Below are 17255 nucleotides of genomic sequence, written 5' to 3'. Positions count from 1 at the left end.
AGCAGCTGAGAGGCTGAGGCCAGGGGGGAAAACAGTTTAGCCTGCTTATAAATGCAAAGTTACCTAATTTCACATTTTGCAAACATACCAAACAGAATCACATTGATCATTAGAAATTCATACCTCTCTAAATTTTGCCTCGCAACGTTTAAAGGATATCTCTATATTAAATGGAATATATATCTTGCATGGACGTTGGATATGTAATGCATTAACTAAGAAGAATTGCTTCTAGACGATGCATATTAAATCAGATTGCAAATGAATATGTAAAGGAGAAATATGCACAAATTGTAGCACAAACTTTTTAAGAAAATCGATGCTATTGAGTTTGGAAGGGAGGAATTTGCAAATGGAAAGAGAGGAAATGAAGCAATTTGAATAAATATCCGTTGCAGCATTTTGTTTTGCTGCCCAAATGAAGGAGCAGTCAGATAGTGGCATGTTACCTAAAACTGCTCCAGACATGCTTCTGTAACGGGGCTCAAAATAATGTGAGTTTTATGTTAGTCATAAAAAAGTCCCAAAATTTTGTGGGTATGGTGAAGGACTCCCCACTGCTTGTTTTAAGATGATAGAACTAAAATCATAATTTTTTAAAAATTAAACTTCCATTTGAATATGATAGTCTACAAAACTACTGGTTGTGTTGGAAGAAATGTCCATCTGGATTCAGTTCCAAGTGGGGAGAAAGACACTGGAAACACTGGACGCTGCTCGGAAGGATGGTTTAATGTTGAAGCAGAATCACCAAGTACGTGTGATTCTGGGTAGCTGACCACATGGACTAGAGAGTTATTTATACCCTCTCTTGGGCTTTGACCTTGAGCTTCCTGTTCCTGTGGCAAGGGCATGTATCCTATTGGTTTCTGTAAAGGCAAATCTTAGGAGTTTGTCTGAGATAAGTTTGGTTGAACTGTGGACTGATATAATGTCCCCAGGTGATTTCACAATGCAATGAGCCCTGCTGTTAGATGGGTAGAGGGCTAGTCCTATTATGTCCTGAGGGCCATGTCTTAATCCCATCACCCTGGAGCTGAAGGAGGGGGCAGGGGGCTGCTCTTTGTTTTTAAAAAAATGTTTATCCTTTTCTCATCCAGGGAAATACAATGTTCTGCCTTTTTAATATTTCTTAGGCTATTTCTTTTTTAAAAAAATAAATTTTATTGGTTTTTAAAAACAAAGATAAACAAACAAAACATAAAAACATCAAGCTATCTTCTATAGGTGTACATATAGTGTGCCGGTTGGTTTACAAATTGTTTTGCGCTTCCATTTCATAGTCTTCAATTACAATTACATTGCATATGATCTCATATTGTCAATCAAAAATTAAATACCTTAGTATCATTATTAATCAATCATTTGACTGTACTTTTATTCATTCATGTTTTACAGTATAGTCATAATTTACTTAGTTTATTTTATAGCAGTCCATATCATCCCAAATCTACCTTAAAATCATTTTGTAGATATAATAAGAAAAAGTACATCTTTATATATTTATTATTTTCTAAAAGTCTACATATTTCATTACTGTATTTTATTGTCTAACCATTGATAGAAAAGATCCCAAATTTTATAAAATTGTTTATCATCTTGTTCTCTAATTTCAAATGTCAATCTACTCAATCTCTACAGTTGCATAATATATAATTCTAAATTTTAACGTTTTAAAATCCCTCATGACCTGTTAGCACACATGCGCTTTGCCAAAAGCAAAACAGACGACCCTGCAGCGCCCTGATATGTAGAACCTGCCCAGGGAAAATGGAGCAGGAGAGCCATTGTGTCAGGGCCCTTGAAAGTGGCTTCTAGTAACTGCCTTGCTCGTTTATAGGTGCTCCCAAATCCTCTGCTTGATTATCTTTCCCAGGATTTTCAGAGATATGGATTATTGGTCTATAGCAGTGGGAGTCAACCTGGTCCCTACCGCCCACTAGTGGGCGTTCCAGCTTTCATGGTGGGCGGTAGGGGTTTTGTCCCATACCTTATAAATCACCGTTACTGTGGAACCGGTGGGCAGTTAGAGAAATTTTACTACTAACAGAGATACAAAAGTGGGCGGTAGGTATAAAAAGGTTGACCACCCCTGGTCTATAGTTTTCTGGATCTGCTTTTCTCCCCTTCCTGACGGTTGGGATGCCATCAGCTCTTTTCCAGTCCTCTGGCAGTTCCCCTGGGCTCTGGAAGGTGATTGCAGTGATTCTGAGATGACACCTGCCAGCTCCTTCATAACCCTGGGATATAAACCACTGGACCTGGCAATTTGAACTCCTCTAAAGCGGACAGGTGTTCTTTGACTGATTTCTTACCTATTCGGACCTGAAATTTCCTTCTGTCTCCCACTGTGCAACATCTGATGGGTTGGTCTGTTTTTCTTTTTCTTTTGTGTAGACAGATGCTAAGATGGAATTAAGCAGTTCCTCTTCCTCCCTGTGGCCTCTCATTTTCCCCCATCTTTTTGCTTTAGTGGACTGATCACAGTCCAGCTCATCTGAAGATGCCAGATTGGGACAGATTGATCCACATGAAACTTCCAAGAGGTCCTCTGGAGTCCAGTTTCCGAGTCTGATGATGACTTGGAAGTTTGAACTCTTACTGTCCACATGGTGGCCTGCCACCAGTGCAAGATGGGATGTGAGTCAATAAGCAAATTTACATCCAACACCATAAAAGAACCGGAGTGCCAACAATCATCAGGTTTTGATTACAGTTCCCAGAAATTTTGACGGGCTGATAGCAGCTGAAGTGTCTGATCTGCCCCGGTTTGCTCTATCAGGAAAGCAAGACTCGGGACTCCATCCCGTTGAAGCGAAGGAGCTTTTGTTGCTGAAAGAAACTGGCTGCAGCGAAGTCGGGTGCAAAACACACACAGCTGTTTTTTCCAACCCCCAATCCTTCCCCCAATGACCAGAGCCCCAGCCAGCCAATCAGATGCTGGTATGATGTTTTGAGAAACTCCAGGTGTCAAACTGGTAACATTCCATTCTCAGGGCAAACAGCCGGTTTGGTGATCTGGTCTTCTTCTGTTGTCACTCCCCCCCACCCCTGCCCCCCACCCCGTTTCCCACCATTACATACACAGGTGTGGATTGCGCCCAGAGCCTCCCTCCTCCATTCCCCTTTGATGACCGGAACCCAGTAAGGTGCCAGGCCAACGATGGAGATCCTGACATCAGGTCCAAAAGAATTTGACACCAAAAGGTCGCCTTACTGTGTGGTGTGGACCCAGTCATTTTGATTCCTAAATCTGGGATTTTAATCCAGGCACAATTTCATCAGGGAAGTCCCGATCCGGGGACTTTGGCTTTGCAGCTGCTGTTTTGGGGACTCTCTTGGCCACTGAGAGGAGAGCAGAGCAGCGCAGCCCTTGGGGAAGGCAGCAGCGAGGCAGGGAGCGCAATTTCCCACGCACCGTAATTCTCCTCCAGATCCAGAGACGTTCCTTCCCCTGCACGAGCAACACTTGCTTCTTGGTGCCAGAGCTCAGGTTCAATTAAATGGGCTCATTGTGGTCTGGATTTTATGAAGGTAGTGGGTTGGCCTGGCTTGCAGTGTGGGGACAGGTCTTGCCTCAAATTCAGCCGTCCCGTGAGCTTTCGGTGTCAATGCCTCAATCCAGCCAGCATTGCGAGATCCCCCACCCCCCGCCCCCCGGTGGATCACTGCTTTTCTCCAGAGGGGGACCTCCGAACAGAGCTCTGTAGGGTCAGGCTGACAATGTTTCATTTCCCACAAAGGCAACATAACCCATAATTACATATTCCGTCAAGAAAAAAAAATCCTTCCCCTCATTTATCTGGGATTTTTTGCCAGCCAACTTCTCCACAAGGTGCTGTTATTGTGCCCTTCCACCAAGATCGCTTTCCAAAATCGCAGTTGTTCTGCTTAGTACCCAATGCCAACCTTGCAGGATGCCCTCAGCCCCGGGGAAAGGGAGGGAAACCTCCTTGGGGGCGTTTGTCCGGGGGTTTCTTCTCCATCACAGAGGTCCCACAGGCACCAGGAGCGTTAGGTCTCAGGATTAAAAGGTCCTCCAGTTCACACCTGATGCAAAGCTGGGTTTGGGGGTGGGGGCACCCAAGAGCCTCTGCAATTCAAGCCTCATGCCCTGATGATCCCGAGGTCTGTTGAAGCAGAGCCTCCTTTCGGAAGTACAGTCTTCAGTGAGGAAACACACAGCTCCTGTTTTGACCACACACATCACCTCAAGGACAGACAAAGGCGTAACCCCAAGGGGAAGCTGAACCACATTTTAAGGCCAAACTAGGGCTGCAGAAACCTAGATGAGCAGCAGGTGGCAGCAGAGGCAGCTGCCTGGAATTTTCTGCAACAGGCCTAGCCTCCAACCAGGTTCAATCATCTCCACCCAGCAAGCCCCGCTGTCAAGACGGCTCTGATCATGGTGACTCAAATTCTGCCTCTAATGTGCCATATTTGCAACACATATAAAAGGGGAGAGGCTCAACTGCCCATTGGGACTATTTTGATGGGCACCCCCACCCAGCTCTCCATCCTGGGAACTCCCCCAGCCCCTCAGAGGTCCCCAGCTGTCTGCCTAGTCCTCCCAGAAACAAACTGGGGCAGAAACGCCCAATGGTGACTGGCTGCAGGGGCCCTATTGGCTCTCTTACCAGTCCCGGCAGCCGGCAGCAGCTCCAGAGGGAGGGAAGAGGACGGAGCCCAACACAAGCAAGCATGCATGCCAGCCGACCCTCCCAAAGGCTGCTTTTCTGATGTGTGCATGGGGGGGGGGGCAGGGGAGGAGCTGCTTCTACGCCTGGGTTTGGATATCCAGGGGGAGGGCTGCTGTCTGTCCCACCTCCTGAGCCCAGCTGTACATTGCAGCTGCTGGGGTGCTTCAAGTGCCTTGCCTGGTTCCCTTCCGGTCTGGGGGAGAGGGGGCACTGGAGGCTGGAGAGGCAGCCAAGAGGCCCTTGCAAAAGTGGCAGGGTCTCCTTTTCCAGCCACTTAGTACTTCTGAGCCTTAACTGCACGACTGACGAAATCACAGTCAATTTTATTGCAACCTTGCAATTGTCCATAGTACAATACCTTGTTGGAATCTTCCTACCCTGGATAGTGTTTAATTTATTTGGGAGTGTTTCCCTGGCAGACTGAGCCGCGGACAAGTCAAAGGGAGAACTAGAACACACTTCATCCGAGGGTTCCCTCCCCCCTTCAAGAGCAGCTAGGAGAAATCTTAGGGCACTTTTTGTTCCAGTCTCATGTTCTTCTTGTGCTGTGGTTCCTGCTGATGCAGAGACAAATGGCACCATTCACCTCGGCTGTTGCTTGCATCTTCCACGATGAAAACAAAAAGTGAAAGCTGATCTTGCCTGAAAGAGAGTGTGCAGCACGTGGTTTCTTGCCATGTGCAAACACATCCATTCCATAATTTCCAGCATGGAAAGAAATGGAAAACTCAAGACTGAGAAAGGTTGCACCAGACCAATATTGTTAAATGAGTAAGCAATTCAAAGCAAACCTTTAAACAGTAATTATGGGAAATTAAAAGTCAGATCTGTTGTAAAAATACGTGTACTTTTATGGGGGGGGCGGGGGGGAAATTATGTACAAAAGTTCTCTCTCCCAGTTTTACAGTTCTGAACACATAATACAGAGTCAGGCTGAATGCTTAGAAAAGCCCCCCAGTTTCCATTCAGAGCGAGGCGAGGCTGTTTGGTCTCTTCCCATCATCCAGCATTCCCAACCAGCATCTGCTTGCGGCCACGTTCAGAGGAATTCACCACAATCGGAGATGATGACTTTTTGCTTTGGTTTCCCATCTTTGCTGCCTTGAGCCTTTGGGGGGAGAGAGAAATAAGATGGGGGGGGGGGAGGCAAAGCCAGGCTGCTCTCCCACAAAGCCTCCTCCTCCTCCTCACCTCAATCTGCCGCATCACGTCCATTCCTTCGGTCACCTCTCCAAAGACCACGTGCTTCCCATCCAGCCAGTCGGTCTTGTCGCAAGTGATGAAAAACTGGGAGCCGTTGGTGTTGGGGCCAGAATTGGCCATGGACAGCAACCCTGCAGGGACACATGGGTCTGGTATCGCCCACCGCTTTGCCTGGGGAACTTGGGGGGAACTAAATTCAGCAAGATTTGGGGTTCTACTGGTTTCTACTGCAAGGACAAAGGCTGAAGAACCTGCTTGGTGCCCTAAAAAAGGGCTGGGGAGGGGGGGGAAGGGGGAAGGAAGCCCCCAGCAGTGCCATTCTTGCTGTAGCAGCGCCTGCAGAGTCAACCACGTCCTTCTATTCGGTGCGGTTGGAGAAATGGAATGAATGGTTCAAAGGCTTGGAAAAAAAACATGCACAAACCAGCAGTTGGGTCAGTTGTGTGGAAATCTTGTGGAGGAATTTGGCTTTTGTAGAACCAACTCCTCTCAGAGGCAGGGCTGCTGGGCACTTGAGCCATGCAGAAGGGAAGGGAAGGGAAGGGAAGGGAGATGCCCACCAGGGCAAAAGGACTGCCAAGTGTCTTGGCAAAGCCCTGGCAAAGCAGATGCAGTGGCATCTGGGCTGCCGCCAAGCACCTGGATGCCCCAACTTTTCAGCAGCCCTGCCACACTCTACCTGGTGCCGTGTGCTTTAGGATAAAGTTTTCATCATCAAACTTCTTCCCGTAGATAGATTTCCCGCCGGTACCATTGTGGTTGGTGAAATCTCCAGCCTGGCACATGAACTGGGGGATAATCCGGTGAAAGCTGCTCCCCTTAAAGCCGAAGCCTTTCTCGTGTGTGCAAAGACAGCGGAAGTTCTCTGCAAGTCAAAGGGCAAGTTGGGCAATGAAGCAGCAGAAATGGCAAAGGGGCTTCTTAGGATACCATCCCACTCAAAAACGGGGTCAGGGCAACCGCTAAGAAACCAGCAACACCCGGCCTCACTGCTATTACTGCTGCTCTCCTGAATTCCAGCATTTTCCAGGTGCTGCCATGGGATCCAGAGGGGAGCACCACATCTCGGCTCTTCTCACCTCCTTAAATTAATGGTGTCTTTGTTTTAGGTTTGATCTTTAGCTCTATCTTCCAAGGGCTTGGCTCAGTAAAAGAGTTATAAACCCTGACACAGGCAATTAATTACAATATGTGGCATTTAATGAAATCTATTCTAATTGAAAACCACACATTTCTGCAGAGATAATTCTACAAAATGACTATACCCTATGCACTTAAAAGCTCAAAGCTACTGTGCTCATAAGTATTTGAAAAAACCCTCAAGCATCCAGCGTGTACAGAAATAGAGAGAAATGTGCTGAACAATCACTTCAACAGAAATCCTGTAAATTTAGAAAAGGGGCAAGGAAAGCCACATCCTCCGGTCTTCACCAAGGTGGGGGGAAAATATTGCTACAATTATTCTGGGACAGGCCAGAACTCTTAAAATAGAAACTTTTTTTTTTTTCCACCACAATACCAGCCTTAGGAAATTTTGTGATGAAAAACAAAAACCTTAAAGTGAAAAATCTGTGCTTTTGGCTTCTAAGTGGGGTCACTTGTGGCACACAGAAACAGAGCAACCGCCAGGCATCTGGCGATTCAACCTTATTTCTTGATTTGCTGTCTTTGTATTCTCCAGAAATGTTGAGAATGTGGCTTCCGTCACATTCTTATGACCAACACATCTGCCACCTTCCCCAGCTTGGCATCCTCCAGGCTACAACTCCAGAGCCAAGAGCATCTCCAGGCACGCTGGCCGCCCCAAAGCTGCAGCCCTGGAGAGCTCCAGGGTGAGGAAGGCTGCAACTGGAGAAAAGGGGCCTGAATTATTCACCCATTTCTTTCTGTCTCTTAACAGAGACGGAGCCCTCCCAACGCTGGACAGGGACTTAGCCCTGCAGGTTCCAATAACACAAGAGCAACTGGAAGAAGGTTCCACCAAGCACAGTAGATTCCTTTGCTGCTTACCAGTGGTCATCGGGACAATATCCGACCGCAAGAGAATATGCAATCGACCTGCAGGCTTATTTCCAATCTTGATGTCCATGTAAACTTGGGGGTTGGTCCTGGATTTTTTCACTGGTGGTTCTCCCTAACAGAAGAGAAACAGAGCTCCCTCCATGAAACCAAAAGGGGATCCCAATCTATGAGCCGTCCCGCTCCTTTCTCTGCTTTAAAGAAGCATCGGAGAAAGAGAAGGAGATGGGAACCACTGTGATGTGGCGGCTACAGAGCTAAGCAATGGACTGGAAAGATCCAGATTCAAATCCAGTTGTTGAATCACAGTGGGTGATTCCGGTTCCCCCCTCGCCCCAGAGTTGCTGGCAGGAAAATATATGCCGTCTTAGCATCTGGAGAAAATGCAGGATAATAATAAATATTGCAACCGCACGCTCATGTCCAATCGTGGAGGCTCCGCAGGCTAAGCTTGTGCCCAGCTCACAGAAGCCCCCACTTATGCAACCTTATCTTGGCCCCCCGAAAGGTCTTAGGATGAGATGAATGTCTTGGGAGCAGAAACCACCCAGGGCCAAGTGGCCTCTCGCCGAAAGATGCCCCTGTACCTCTTGAACCTCTGAGCAGGCTGCCGCGGCTCCCCCTTCTTCCAAATTCTCCTCAAGTGTCTTTCCCGAAAACTTCTTCAGCCAGTCATCGTCTGACCAGACTGTCACGGAAAAACAGAAGTAGTTCAGGGAGCTCGTGATCCGAGCACCGATCCACTTATAAAACCAGGAGAGCCGAAGGACTTCCCTCAGAACAAGCCCAGGTGCTTGAGGTTCCCTCGGACCTGCTGCTGCTCACCTGGACGGGAGGAGCCTTCTTTGATCCTCATTGGCTTGGCCAGGTTGACACGGATGGTCCTTCCAAACAGCTCAGATTCGTTCTAAACGGGGAGGGAGAGGAGGGGGGCACCATTACTGCCTACTAGAAGGCAGGAGAAGCAGCAACGGATGGAAACCAACGGAGAGAAGCAAGGAGAAATTTCTTAACGGTAAAAACGATTAACCAGTGGACTGGATTGCCTCCAGAAGTTGAGTTCTCCATCCCTGGGGGGTTTTCAGAAGAGACTGCAGCCCATATCCAGAAGGGTCCAGGGTCTCCTGCTTGAGCAGGGGGTTGGACTAGAAGACCTCCAGGGTCCCTTCCAACTCTGTTGCACTGTTCTGTTCTACTCTTGCCAAGGACTTCAGCTCAGTCTCAATGCTGTGTTTCTGTGTCCTGCAACAATCGCCTGGAACCTTCTTCCGGTGCCTTAGCACCCAGGTTCATATCATGTGTCTCCACCGCTTCAACTTCCCTCTGGCCCCACGGAAGGACCCCTCACAGGGGCAAAGAGGCTTCTGCCTACCTGGTTTTAAAACTGGCTATGAAAATCCCAACAAGTGGAAGCCTTCGCTCCTCCAGGAGCAGAAAGCAAGGAGGCCTTCTGTCTTCCACGGCTTCCTGAAAGGAGTTGCCCACTTGTGGAGGCCAAGGAGAAAGACCTGCTGTTTCTCACCCCCACCCCCCCAAAAAAAAAAACTCCCCGAGAAAGGCTCAGCTTCCCCTAATCATCTCAACCACTTGGGAAGAAAGAAGGAAAATGTTTTAAACTGCTGAAAAATAAAGATGGAAAGATAAACGTACCATGTTGTCAATGGCAGCTGCAGCATCCTAAAAGAAAGAAGAGGAACCTTTTGAGACAGCATCGCTCTTCCGCCTTGCTGTGTCCATGGCAACAAGGACTGCACTGAGAGAAATCCTCTGGCCACGAGGTGGGCAAGCTGGAGAGAGCATGCAAACGCTCCTAGAAAAGCTGCTAGGGAAGCTCCTCCTAAGCAACCTCCCAATCCTCGCTGGTGCCCTGCTTGGAATTTTGATAGCAAAGACACACAGGAACGTTTGAAGAGGGCTAAAGGCGGACGTGGTTGGAAACGTCCCTCGCCAGCGTGGAAGCGCCTTCTCTCAAAAGCAGCCCCCTTTGGGAGGGCCGGGCAAAATTGGCCTTCAGACATACCCATGCTCTGGGAATTGATCAATGCCCTTTCCAGAGATGTCCCCTGCGCAAATGGGGATCCCGTGCAGTCCCTCCAAGGGCTCAGGGATCCACCTGGCCCCAAGCAAGGAGAAAGACCCTTCTTGGCTCACCTCGGCCAGCTCAAATTCAATGAAAGCGAAGCCTCGATGTTTTTCTGTAGACACAAGAGAAACGACAACGGTCAGCACTTGAGGAGACAGGCCTCAATATTCACCTCGACATGGAAATCAACTGAAACCTTTTGGACCTTTGACAAAGGAAAATGGGTGTCAGGAGCGGGAAGAGTCGTGGCAGCAGCTGCACCGTTTTGATGCTCTCCGTCTCCTTGTCACCCCACCTGTTTCAAGGGCACAGGGGCACTGCTGGCCTCCAACCAGTTTCTATCCTGGAGCGAAGACAGAACCCAACCTTTTACTCAGCCCAACCCAAGTTTGTACAATCTCTTTTCCAACCTCAATCAGAACAGAGCTGGAGGGGACCTTGGAGGTCTTCTAGTCCAGCCCCCTCCTCAAGCAGGAGACCCAACACCACTTCAGACAAATGGCTGTCCGGTCTTTTCTTAAAAGCCTCCTGTGATGAAGCACCCACAATTTCTGAAGGCAACTTCTGTTCCACCGGTTAATTGTCCTCACTGTTGGGAAATTTGTTAGTTCAAGATTGCTTCTCTCCTTAATTAGTTTCCATCCATTGTTTCTTGTCTTGCCTTTTGGTGTTTTGAAAAAAAAAAGTTGACCCCCGCCCCTCCTCTGTGTGGCAGCCTCTCAAATACTGGAAGGCTGCTATCATGTCCCCGCTTCTTTTCTCTAGACTAGTCAAACCCAAATCGTGCAACCGTTGTTCTTCATATGTTTTTTTTTCCAGGCCTTTAATCATTTTAGTTGCTTTTCTTTGCACTTTTTCCAAAAGTCTCAACTTTTTTTTGTAAAATGGCGACCAAAACTGAATGCAGTATTCCAGGTGTGGCCTTACTAAAGCTTTATAAGTGATACTAATACTTCATTTTGATTTTGATTCTATGCCTTAGTTTATACAACCAAGGCCTGTATTAGCTTTTTTGCTGCTGCCACACACGGCTGGCTCGTGTTTATGTAGCACTCCAAGCTCCCTCTCACAAGTTACTGTTTTTGAGCCAGGTTTCACCTAATCTGTACTTTTGTACCTTTGGTTTTTCTGCCCAGTGTAAAACCTTGCTTTTTTCCACATTACATTACATTTTGTTGCATAGGCCCATTGCTCAACCCTGTCAAGATCTTTTTTGATCCTGAGTTTTTCTTCTGGGATATTGGCTATTCCTGCCAGCTTAGTGTCATCTGCAAATTTGATGAGTTCCCCTTCTGTTCCCTCATCTAAATCATTTATTGAAGAGTCCTGAGCCTAGACCAATTTTGATTATGATGGTTTAAATAGAAGCCTCCCAACAATTGAAAGAAGAGCTCTTTTAAAGGACTTTTTAAAGGACAAGTTTGGGACTTCTTCCTGATGGATGTTAACAAGGTTGAGAAATGCTTGGGAAAAAGAGAAACTTATAACTAACTACTTGACATTCCAGAGAAGAAAAATATTTTATTCCATGAAGACAAGCTGGAAAGAATGACTTAAACTTAATAAGTCAATTGGAAGATGTATTTTTATCGGTATTTGTAATTGAAATTTTTAATCTAAAGTTTGAAAATGTGTTTTCCCTTTATATATAATGTTTAAGTAAATCCTAAAGTTTGTAAATTATTGAAAATATCTTTGAACATATCTCTCTTAAGAGAAAGTTGAAGAAAAATATTAGCTTAAAAAGAAAAGAGGAGGACTGGCGTGACATGGAAGCAATATTTGAGTGGCTTCCCCAAAGAAGAGGGAGGGGTCCACCTATCCTCCAAAACAGCGGTCGCCAACTGGTGGGCCACAGCCCAGAAAATTTTGGTGGGCCGCAGAGAAATCTCACTCCCAGAGCATCCCCCCAGAGGAATTAATCCAGGCTCCGCAGAAACACAAGGCTGCCTAGCTCACATGGCTCCCGGGAACCCTCCCTGCCCACTCACTCCTTACCCAGCAAACTTGCCTGTTAAATTTCTATTTTTCCTTTTTCCGACCATCATCTGATTTAGAGTAGCTAGGAAGCGAGAAATGGTTGGATTTCTTGCTTTCTAGCTAGTCTTTAGACTCTGTCTCTGCTTTTAAGTACAGCCGAAACCTCCCTTAGGAGCAAATTCAGTGCAGACTCAAGTCAAACAAATTTGAGAGTCTGAGCTAGCCGATGGCAGATAGATCACTGAATGATTTTGTGAGCAACTGAATCTGCCTGTTTTGCCTGATTTTGAGTAAAAGTTGCTTTTTAAAAAATAAAGAATTCAATATTTACATGCATGGTGTGTTGTGAGTTAATTTTGTGAGTTGGCTTGCAATCAAATTTTATGAGACAGACTGAGCTAGCCAATGGCAGATAGATAGATCTCTGAATGAATCTGTGATTCTGTGAACAACTCAATCTGCCTGCCTGCTTTGCCTGATTTTGGGTAAAAGTTGCCCTTTTTTTATAAAAAATTCAATATTTATATATTTATAATATTTGCATACAAGCCATGTCCAGCCAGTCACGTGACCACCAAGCCACACCCACAAATTAGGCCACGCCCACATAACCGGTTAGCGGTCCCTGGGATCTAAAATTATGAGTCTGGGGGTCCCTGAGCTCCAAACGGTTGGCGACCCCTCCTCGAAAGCACCGGAGGGCCCGACCAGAAGCACCGGAGAGGAAACCAGCCAAGGAGAGAAGCAACCTAGAACTAAGGAGGGCAATGAGCGGGCGGGGGGCTCCATCACGGGAGGCTTCGGAGGAGAGGCCGGGGCGCCCCTGGTCTGGGGGCCGTCCAGGGTCTCCTGCCTGAGCGGGGGGCTGGGCTAAATGACCCCCGGCTCCAAACTGCTTGCTCTGCGCTCTTCCCACCGAGGCAACGCGGCTCTCGGCCCGGGGCGAGGCCTGCCTTTCCTCTCCCGCAGGGTGGCCGGTGGGGGTGTCAGCCATCCGCCCCGCCCCGCCCCCGCCAGCCCTCACCGGTCTCGTAGTCCAGCGGGATCTGGATGTCGGTGAGGTCTCCGAAGGGGATGAAGGCCGCGTGCAGCACCCGCTCGTCCACCTCTTCGGCCAGCCCACCTGCAACGAGCCCGGTCAGGCCGAGAGCCCAGGCCCCAGCAGCCCCCTCCCCCACACACCCCCGCCGCCGCCGCCGCTGCTCACCCACGTAGAGAACCCGCTTGCTGGAGGCCATGGCCGCCGCCGCCGCGCTCGCCTCTGCAGGCGCCACTTCCGGGTGGCTGGGCCGCAACAGCGCCCCCGGTGGCGGTAGGACCCCGCGCCGGAGCAGCGGCCCACGGACGCCCGCCCGCCCGCCCTCTGCGGCCCTGAGATCCGCCGGGTGGCGCGAAGGGGCCCCCGACACAGCCAAGCGACCCGGGGCGCCCTTCGGTCTCCTGGCTCCTTCTGCGCTGGCAGCTCCTTCAGCCCCGCACGGCCGGGGCGCTCTTGCCCGGGTCCGTGGCCGCTTCAAGCAGGGCAGGCGCGCCCCTCCTTCCGCCCCCGTCCTCCCAGGCTTCCCTGCCGGTCCCCACCTCTGCCGCGGGGATCCGTTTGGGCAGGGGCTGCAGGGGAAGCGGGAGGCTTTCTGCCTCTGCCTGCCTCGATAGGCCGGGGAGTCCCCGCTCTCCGCTGCTGCTGCCGCCGCTTCAGAGGAAGCCGGCGGTCCAGACGGCCTTCGAATGGGATCCCCCAATCAGGTTCCCGGTGACGGTAAACGCGGATCCCCAAATGGGGTTTGACCCGCAGCTGAAAGCCAACACACCGAGCCAAGCCTGCTTTCTCCCCCGTCCGTGTGGAGGGGACCGAAGGTGGCTTCCCGGTCTCAGTGACCGGAGAGGGAGGTAGATCCACCCACCCCTTTCCTTTAAGACGCTCAATCTTCATCCAAGGTGGGCAGCACCTCCTTAGGCCGGTCCCTGAGACAGGAGGGGGGGGCTGTCAGTTGGGTCTCTAATCCCGTTACCTGCTCAGAATTGCTGCAGTTCGAGAAAGAACCATGTGAATTGCACGAGGAATGTTACAGGTACAATTTCGGGACTGAGAGAGAGAGCGAGAGAGCCCTTCAAGCAGGTCACGAGGAAGAGCCCCTGGACCCTCCCGTTCTCATTCAGAAGCCAACAAAACAAAGGGGGGGGGAATAATGAGGAGTAAAAGTATTTATTTGTATTTATTTTATTTGGTTTGTCAATTGCTTACAAGATAATAGGTATAAGTAAAACATAGTTATGAATACATGGATACATATAAGAAAAATAAAAAATATATAAAAGAAACAATAGGACAGGGACTGTAGGCACGTTGGTGTGCTTATGCACACCACCTGCAGACCTCTTAGGAGGGGGGTGAGGTCAATAGGAGACAGTCTAAGGTTAAAGTTTTTGGGGTTTGGGGAAGAAACCACAGTCTAAGGTAGAGTATCCCAGACATTGACAACTCTGTTGCTGAAGTCGTATTTCCTGCAATCAAGTTTGGTGCGATTAACCTTGAGTTTGTATCTATTGTTTGCTCTTGTGTTGTTGTGGTTGAAGCTGAAGTATTCATTGACAGGTAGGACATTGCAATGTATGATTTTATATACTATACTTAGATCGGACTGAAGGCAGCATAGTTCTAGGTCTTCTGGGTATAGAATTTCGAATCTGGCAACATAAGGTATTCTGCAACAAGTAGCAGTGGAGAACTCTTCTTGTGAAATATTTCTGGACTTTTTCAACTGTGTTAATATCAGATATGTAATGTGGGTTCCAGACTGATGAGCTATATTCAGTATTGGTCTAGCAAATGTTTTGTATGCTCTAGTTAGTAGAGTAATATTACCAGAGAAAAAGCTATGTAAGATTAGGTTAACAACTCATAATGCTTTTTTGGCTATGGAATTACAGTGGGCTCTAGCACTTAGGTCATTTGAGATGAGTACTCCAAGATCCTTGACAGAGTTTCATCAACAAGGTCTTGACTATTCGGCCTGTATTTTATTTTCTGATTGTTTTTGCCAATATGTAAAACTGAGCATTTATTTGTTGAGATTTGAAGTTGCCATTTGTTTAACCATTCTGATACATAGTTGAGGTCTTTTTGAAGGGTAGCAGTATTGTCTGTGGTGTTGAATAGCTTTACATCGTCAGCAAAGAGAACGCAGTTGCTCTTAATATGCTCACAGAGGTCATTTATATAGAGTATGAAGAGAGTTGGTCCTAAAACACTGCCTTGGGGGACAACTGTTGACAGGTACAAAATTTGATAGGATGCTCCCAATTTTGACCATTTGTTGTCTGTTTGACAGGAATGCTTCTATCCAGTTATGCAGGTGTCCAGAGATACCATAAGATTTGTTTTAGGAGTAGTTTGTCATGTACCACTGAATCAAAGGCTTTACAGAAGTCTATGTAGATTGCATCTATTGTTTTGCCCAGATCGAGTTGTATAGTCCATATGTTTTTGCAGTGTAAGAGTTGCAGATTGTAGGATAGTTTTTTTCTGAAACCAAATTGTTTATTAGAGAGTAGGTTGTTTGTCTCTAAGTGGAGGATAATGTATTGGTAAATAATTGATTCATGACTTCCAGGTGACGCAGCATAAAGAGATTGGTCTGTAATTTTCAACTAGGCTCTTTTGAAGATGGGGATGACTGTGGCTTCTGACCATAGTTTTGGCAAAGACCTGGTCCGTTTGGCTATGGCAGTAGATAGCTTTTTAAAGAAGTAGGCACATATTCTGTCCGGTCCAATAGAGATGGTTTTAGATTGCGTAGTGCTTTTTCAACATTGTCTACTATAAAATCGATATTTATTAGATCATTGTAGTTGTCTGTGGTTCGACTAGGAAATACTGGGCATGATCCATTGCTGTTTACAAATACTGAGCCAAAGAATATGTTAAAGAGATTGGCTTTAATAGTGTCGTCCTTGCAATCTTTACCATTAGGTCCTTTCAGGGGTGGGATGGACCTTGAGTCTTATGGTTTGTTGTTTACAAAATTGTAGAAAGTGCGGGTGGAATTGGTACGTAGATTTTCCTCTTGTTTAATGTGATAATTGGTGCATTCAGTCTTTATCTGGTGGCATAAATTTTTGTATCAGCTTTTGAAGTTGGCAACGTGACCAGATTTGTTTTTCCACCAAAGTGATCTCTTTTTGGATTGAAGCTTCCTTATTGTTATGGATAATCTCTTTTTTCTGGTTTTTGGAGTTGTTATTGGTACATATAGTTTGGTGACTCTTTTGACTTCAAGTAAAAATATGTTGTAATGGTCTTCAACAGTATTGCATCCAGTGAATAGAAATTGCCAATCAAGGGATGAGAGATCATTGTCTATAAGATCATAGTTGCCTTTTTTGAAGTTATAATTGGGGATCACATCATTGTGTTGATTTTTGTGTGGACGTATGTTGAAACAAAAGTCAATCATGCTGTGGTCACTGTTGGAAAAGGGTTCTTTAATTTGTATTCCATAAATTGAATTCAAATTATTGCAGAAGATGAGATCGAGGCAGTTGTTAAGCCTAGTATTGTTGGTTACTAGTTGTTCCAGTCCCAGGTTTGTTACAGCATTGTAGAAGGTTGCAAGTTTGGGTTCTGTTTTACATTCATTTAGGGTGCAGTTAATGTGAGGTACATTGAAGTCACCAAGAAAGATAAAAGCGTATGGGCAGGATGTTGCCCATGTTAGTAGTGAATTTAGCTTGTTTACATGTTTGAAGTCATAATCAGGGGCTCTGTAACATAGTAAGAATCGAAATGTGATATCTAAGGACAGTTCACAGATGATGCTCTCAGGAAGAGCAACTCCTGGGTAACTTGGATGTTTTTTAGATGTAAGGACTTTTTATAGAAGATAGCAACACCACCTCCTCTACGGATTTCACAATCTGATCGGTAAACATGATAGTCTCTTACTGTGATAATGGAGTCAGGGAGAGATGCATTGAGCCATGTTTCACAGACAAATACGATGTCGAATTTAGCCATATTTAGTAAGAGGAGAAATTCAGGTATTTTATTCACAAGGCTTCTTGCATTGAGTAGCTTGCATTTAAGGCCAGTTGTAGTTGGAATTGAGGTAGTGAGGGGCGTGCGTGCGTAGTTTTGAGTGTCCCATGCTGTTCCAATTTGGCTGCCACAGGGTGTGACACCTGTCAAAACAGCTGGTGTGGAGAGGATGAGGTGCCCTCAGAGAGATGGAGAAGCCTCCCGGCCTTGGCTGCTGGTGCTCAGTCACGGCAGG

General features: G+C 47.1%; 1 protein-coding gene across 2 annotated transcripts; it reads right to left on the bottom strand.

Moving 5' to 3' along the window:
• Positions 1-5530: 5530 nt before the first annotated feature.
• Positions 5531-13254, bottom strand: PPIE (peptidylprolyl isomerase E). Of its 2 annotated transcripts, XM_026702763.2 has the most exons (10): positions 13193-13254; positions 13010-13108; positions 10074-10117; positions 9573-9599; positions 8748-8829; positions 8510-8610; positions 7914-8037; positions 6583-6768; positions 5892-6034; positions 5531-5808 (listed from the first exon to the last, which is right to left on the bottom strand). In XM_026702763.2, the coding sequence occupies exons 1-10, from the start codon at positions 13221-13223 to the stop codon at positions 5740-5742; spliced, it is 906 nt and encodes a 301-aa protein (XP_026558548.1). In that variant the 5' UTR covers positions 13224-13254; the 3' UTR covers positions 5531-5739. The 2 variants fall into 2 exon arrangements, with proteins under 2 accessions (XP_026558548.1, XP_087795622.1); XM_087939496.1 differs by lacking the exon at positions 13010-13108.
• Between the last annotated feature and the right edge of the window lie 4001 nt (positions 13255-17255).

Source organism: Pseudonaja textilis, chromosome 10 (assembly GCF_049901715.1).
Source record: "Pseudonaja textilis isolate UNSWEBS1 chromosome 10, rPseTex1.2, whole genome shotgun sequence".
NCBI lineage: Eukaryota > Metazoa > Chordata > Lepidosauria > Squamata > Elapidae > Pseudonaja > Pseudonaja textilis.
The sequence above is the reverse complement of the archived record's forward strand: the minus strand, read 5'-3'. Positions and strand labels throughout refer to the sequence as shown.

What these genes read in the sequence shown, in the direction of transcription:
- PPIE (XM_026702763.2), bottom strand. Translation starts at nt 13,223, where the DNA reads ATGGCCTCCAGCAAGCGGGTTCTCTACGTGG. An exon ending in TTGAATTTGAGCTGGCCGAG is followed by an intron (nt 9,600 to 10,073) that starts GTGAGCCAAGAA and finishes TCTTTCTTTTAG; the next exon opens with GATGCTGCAGCTGCCATTGA. An exon ending in CCTGCTCAGAGGTTCAAGAG is followed by an intron (nt 8,038 to 8,509) that starts GTACAGGGGCAT and finishes CTCTTCTGTTAG; the next exon opens with GGAGAACCACCAGTGAAAAA.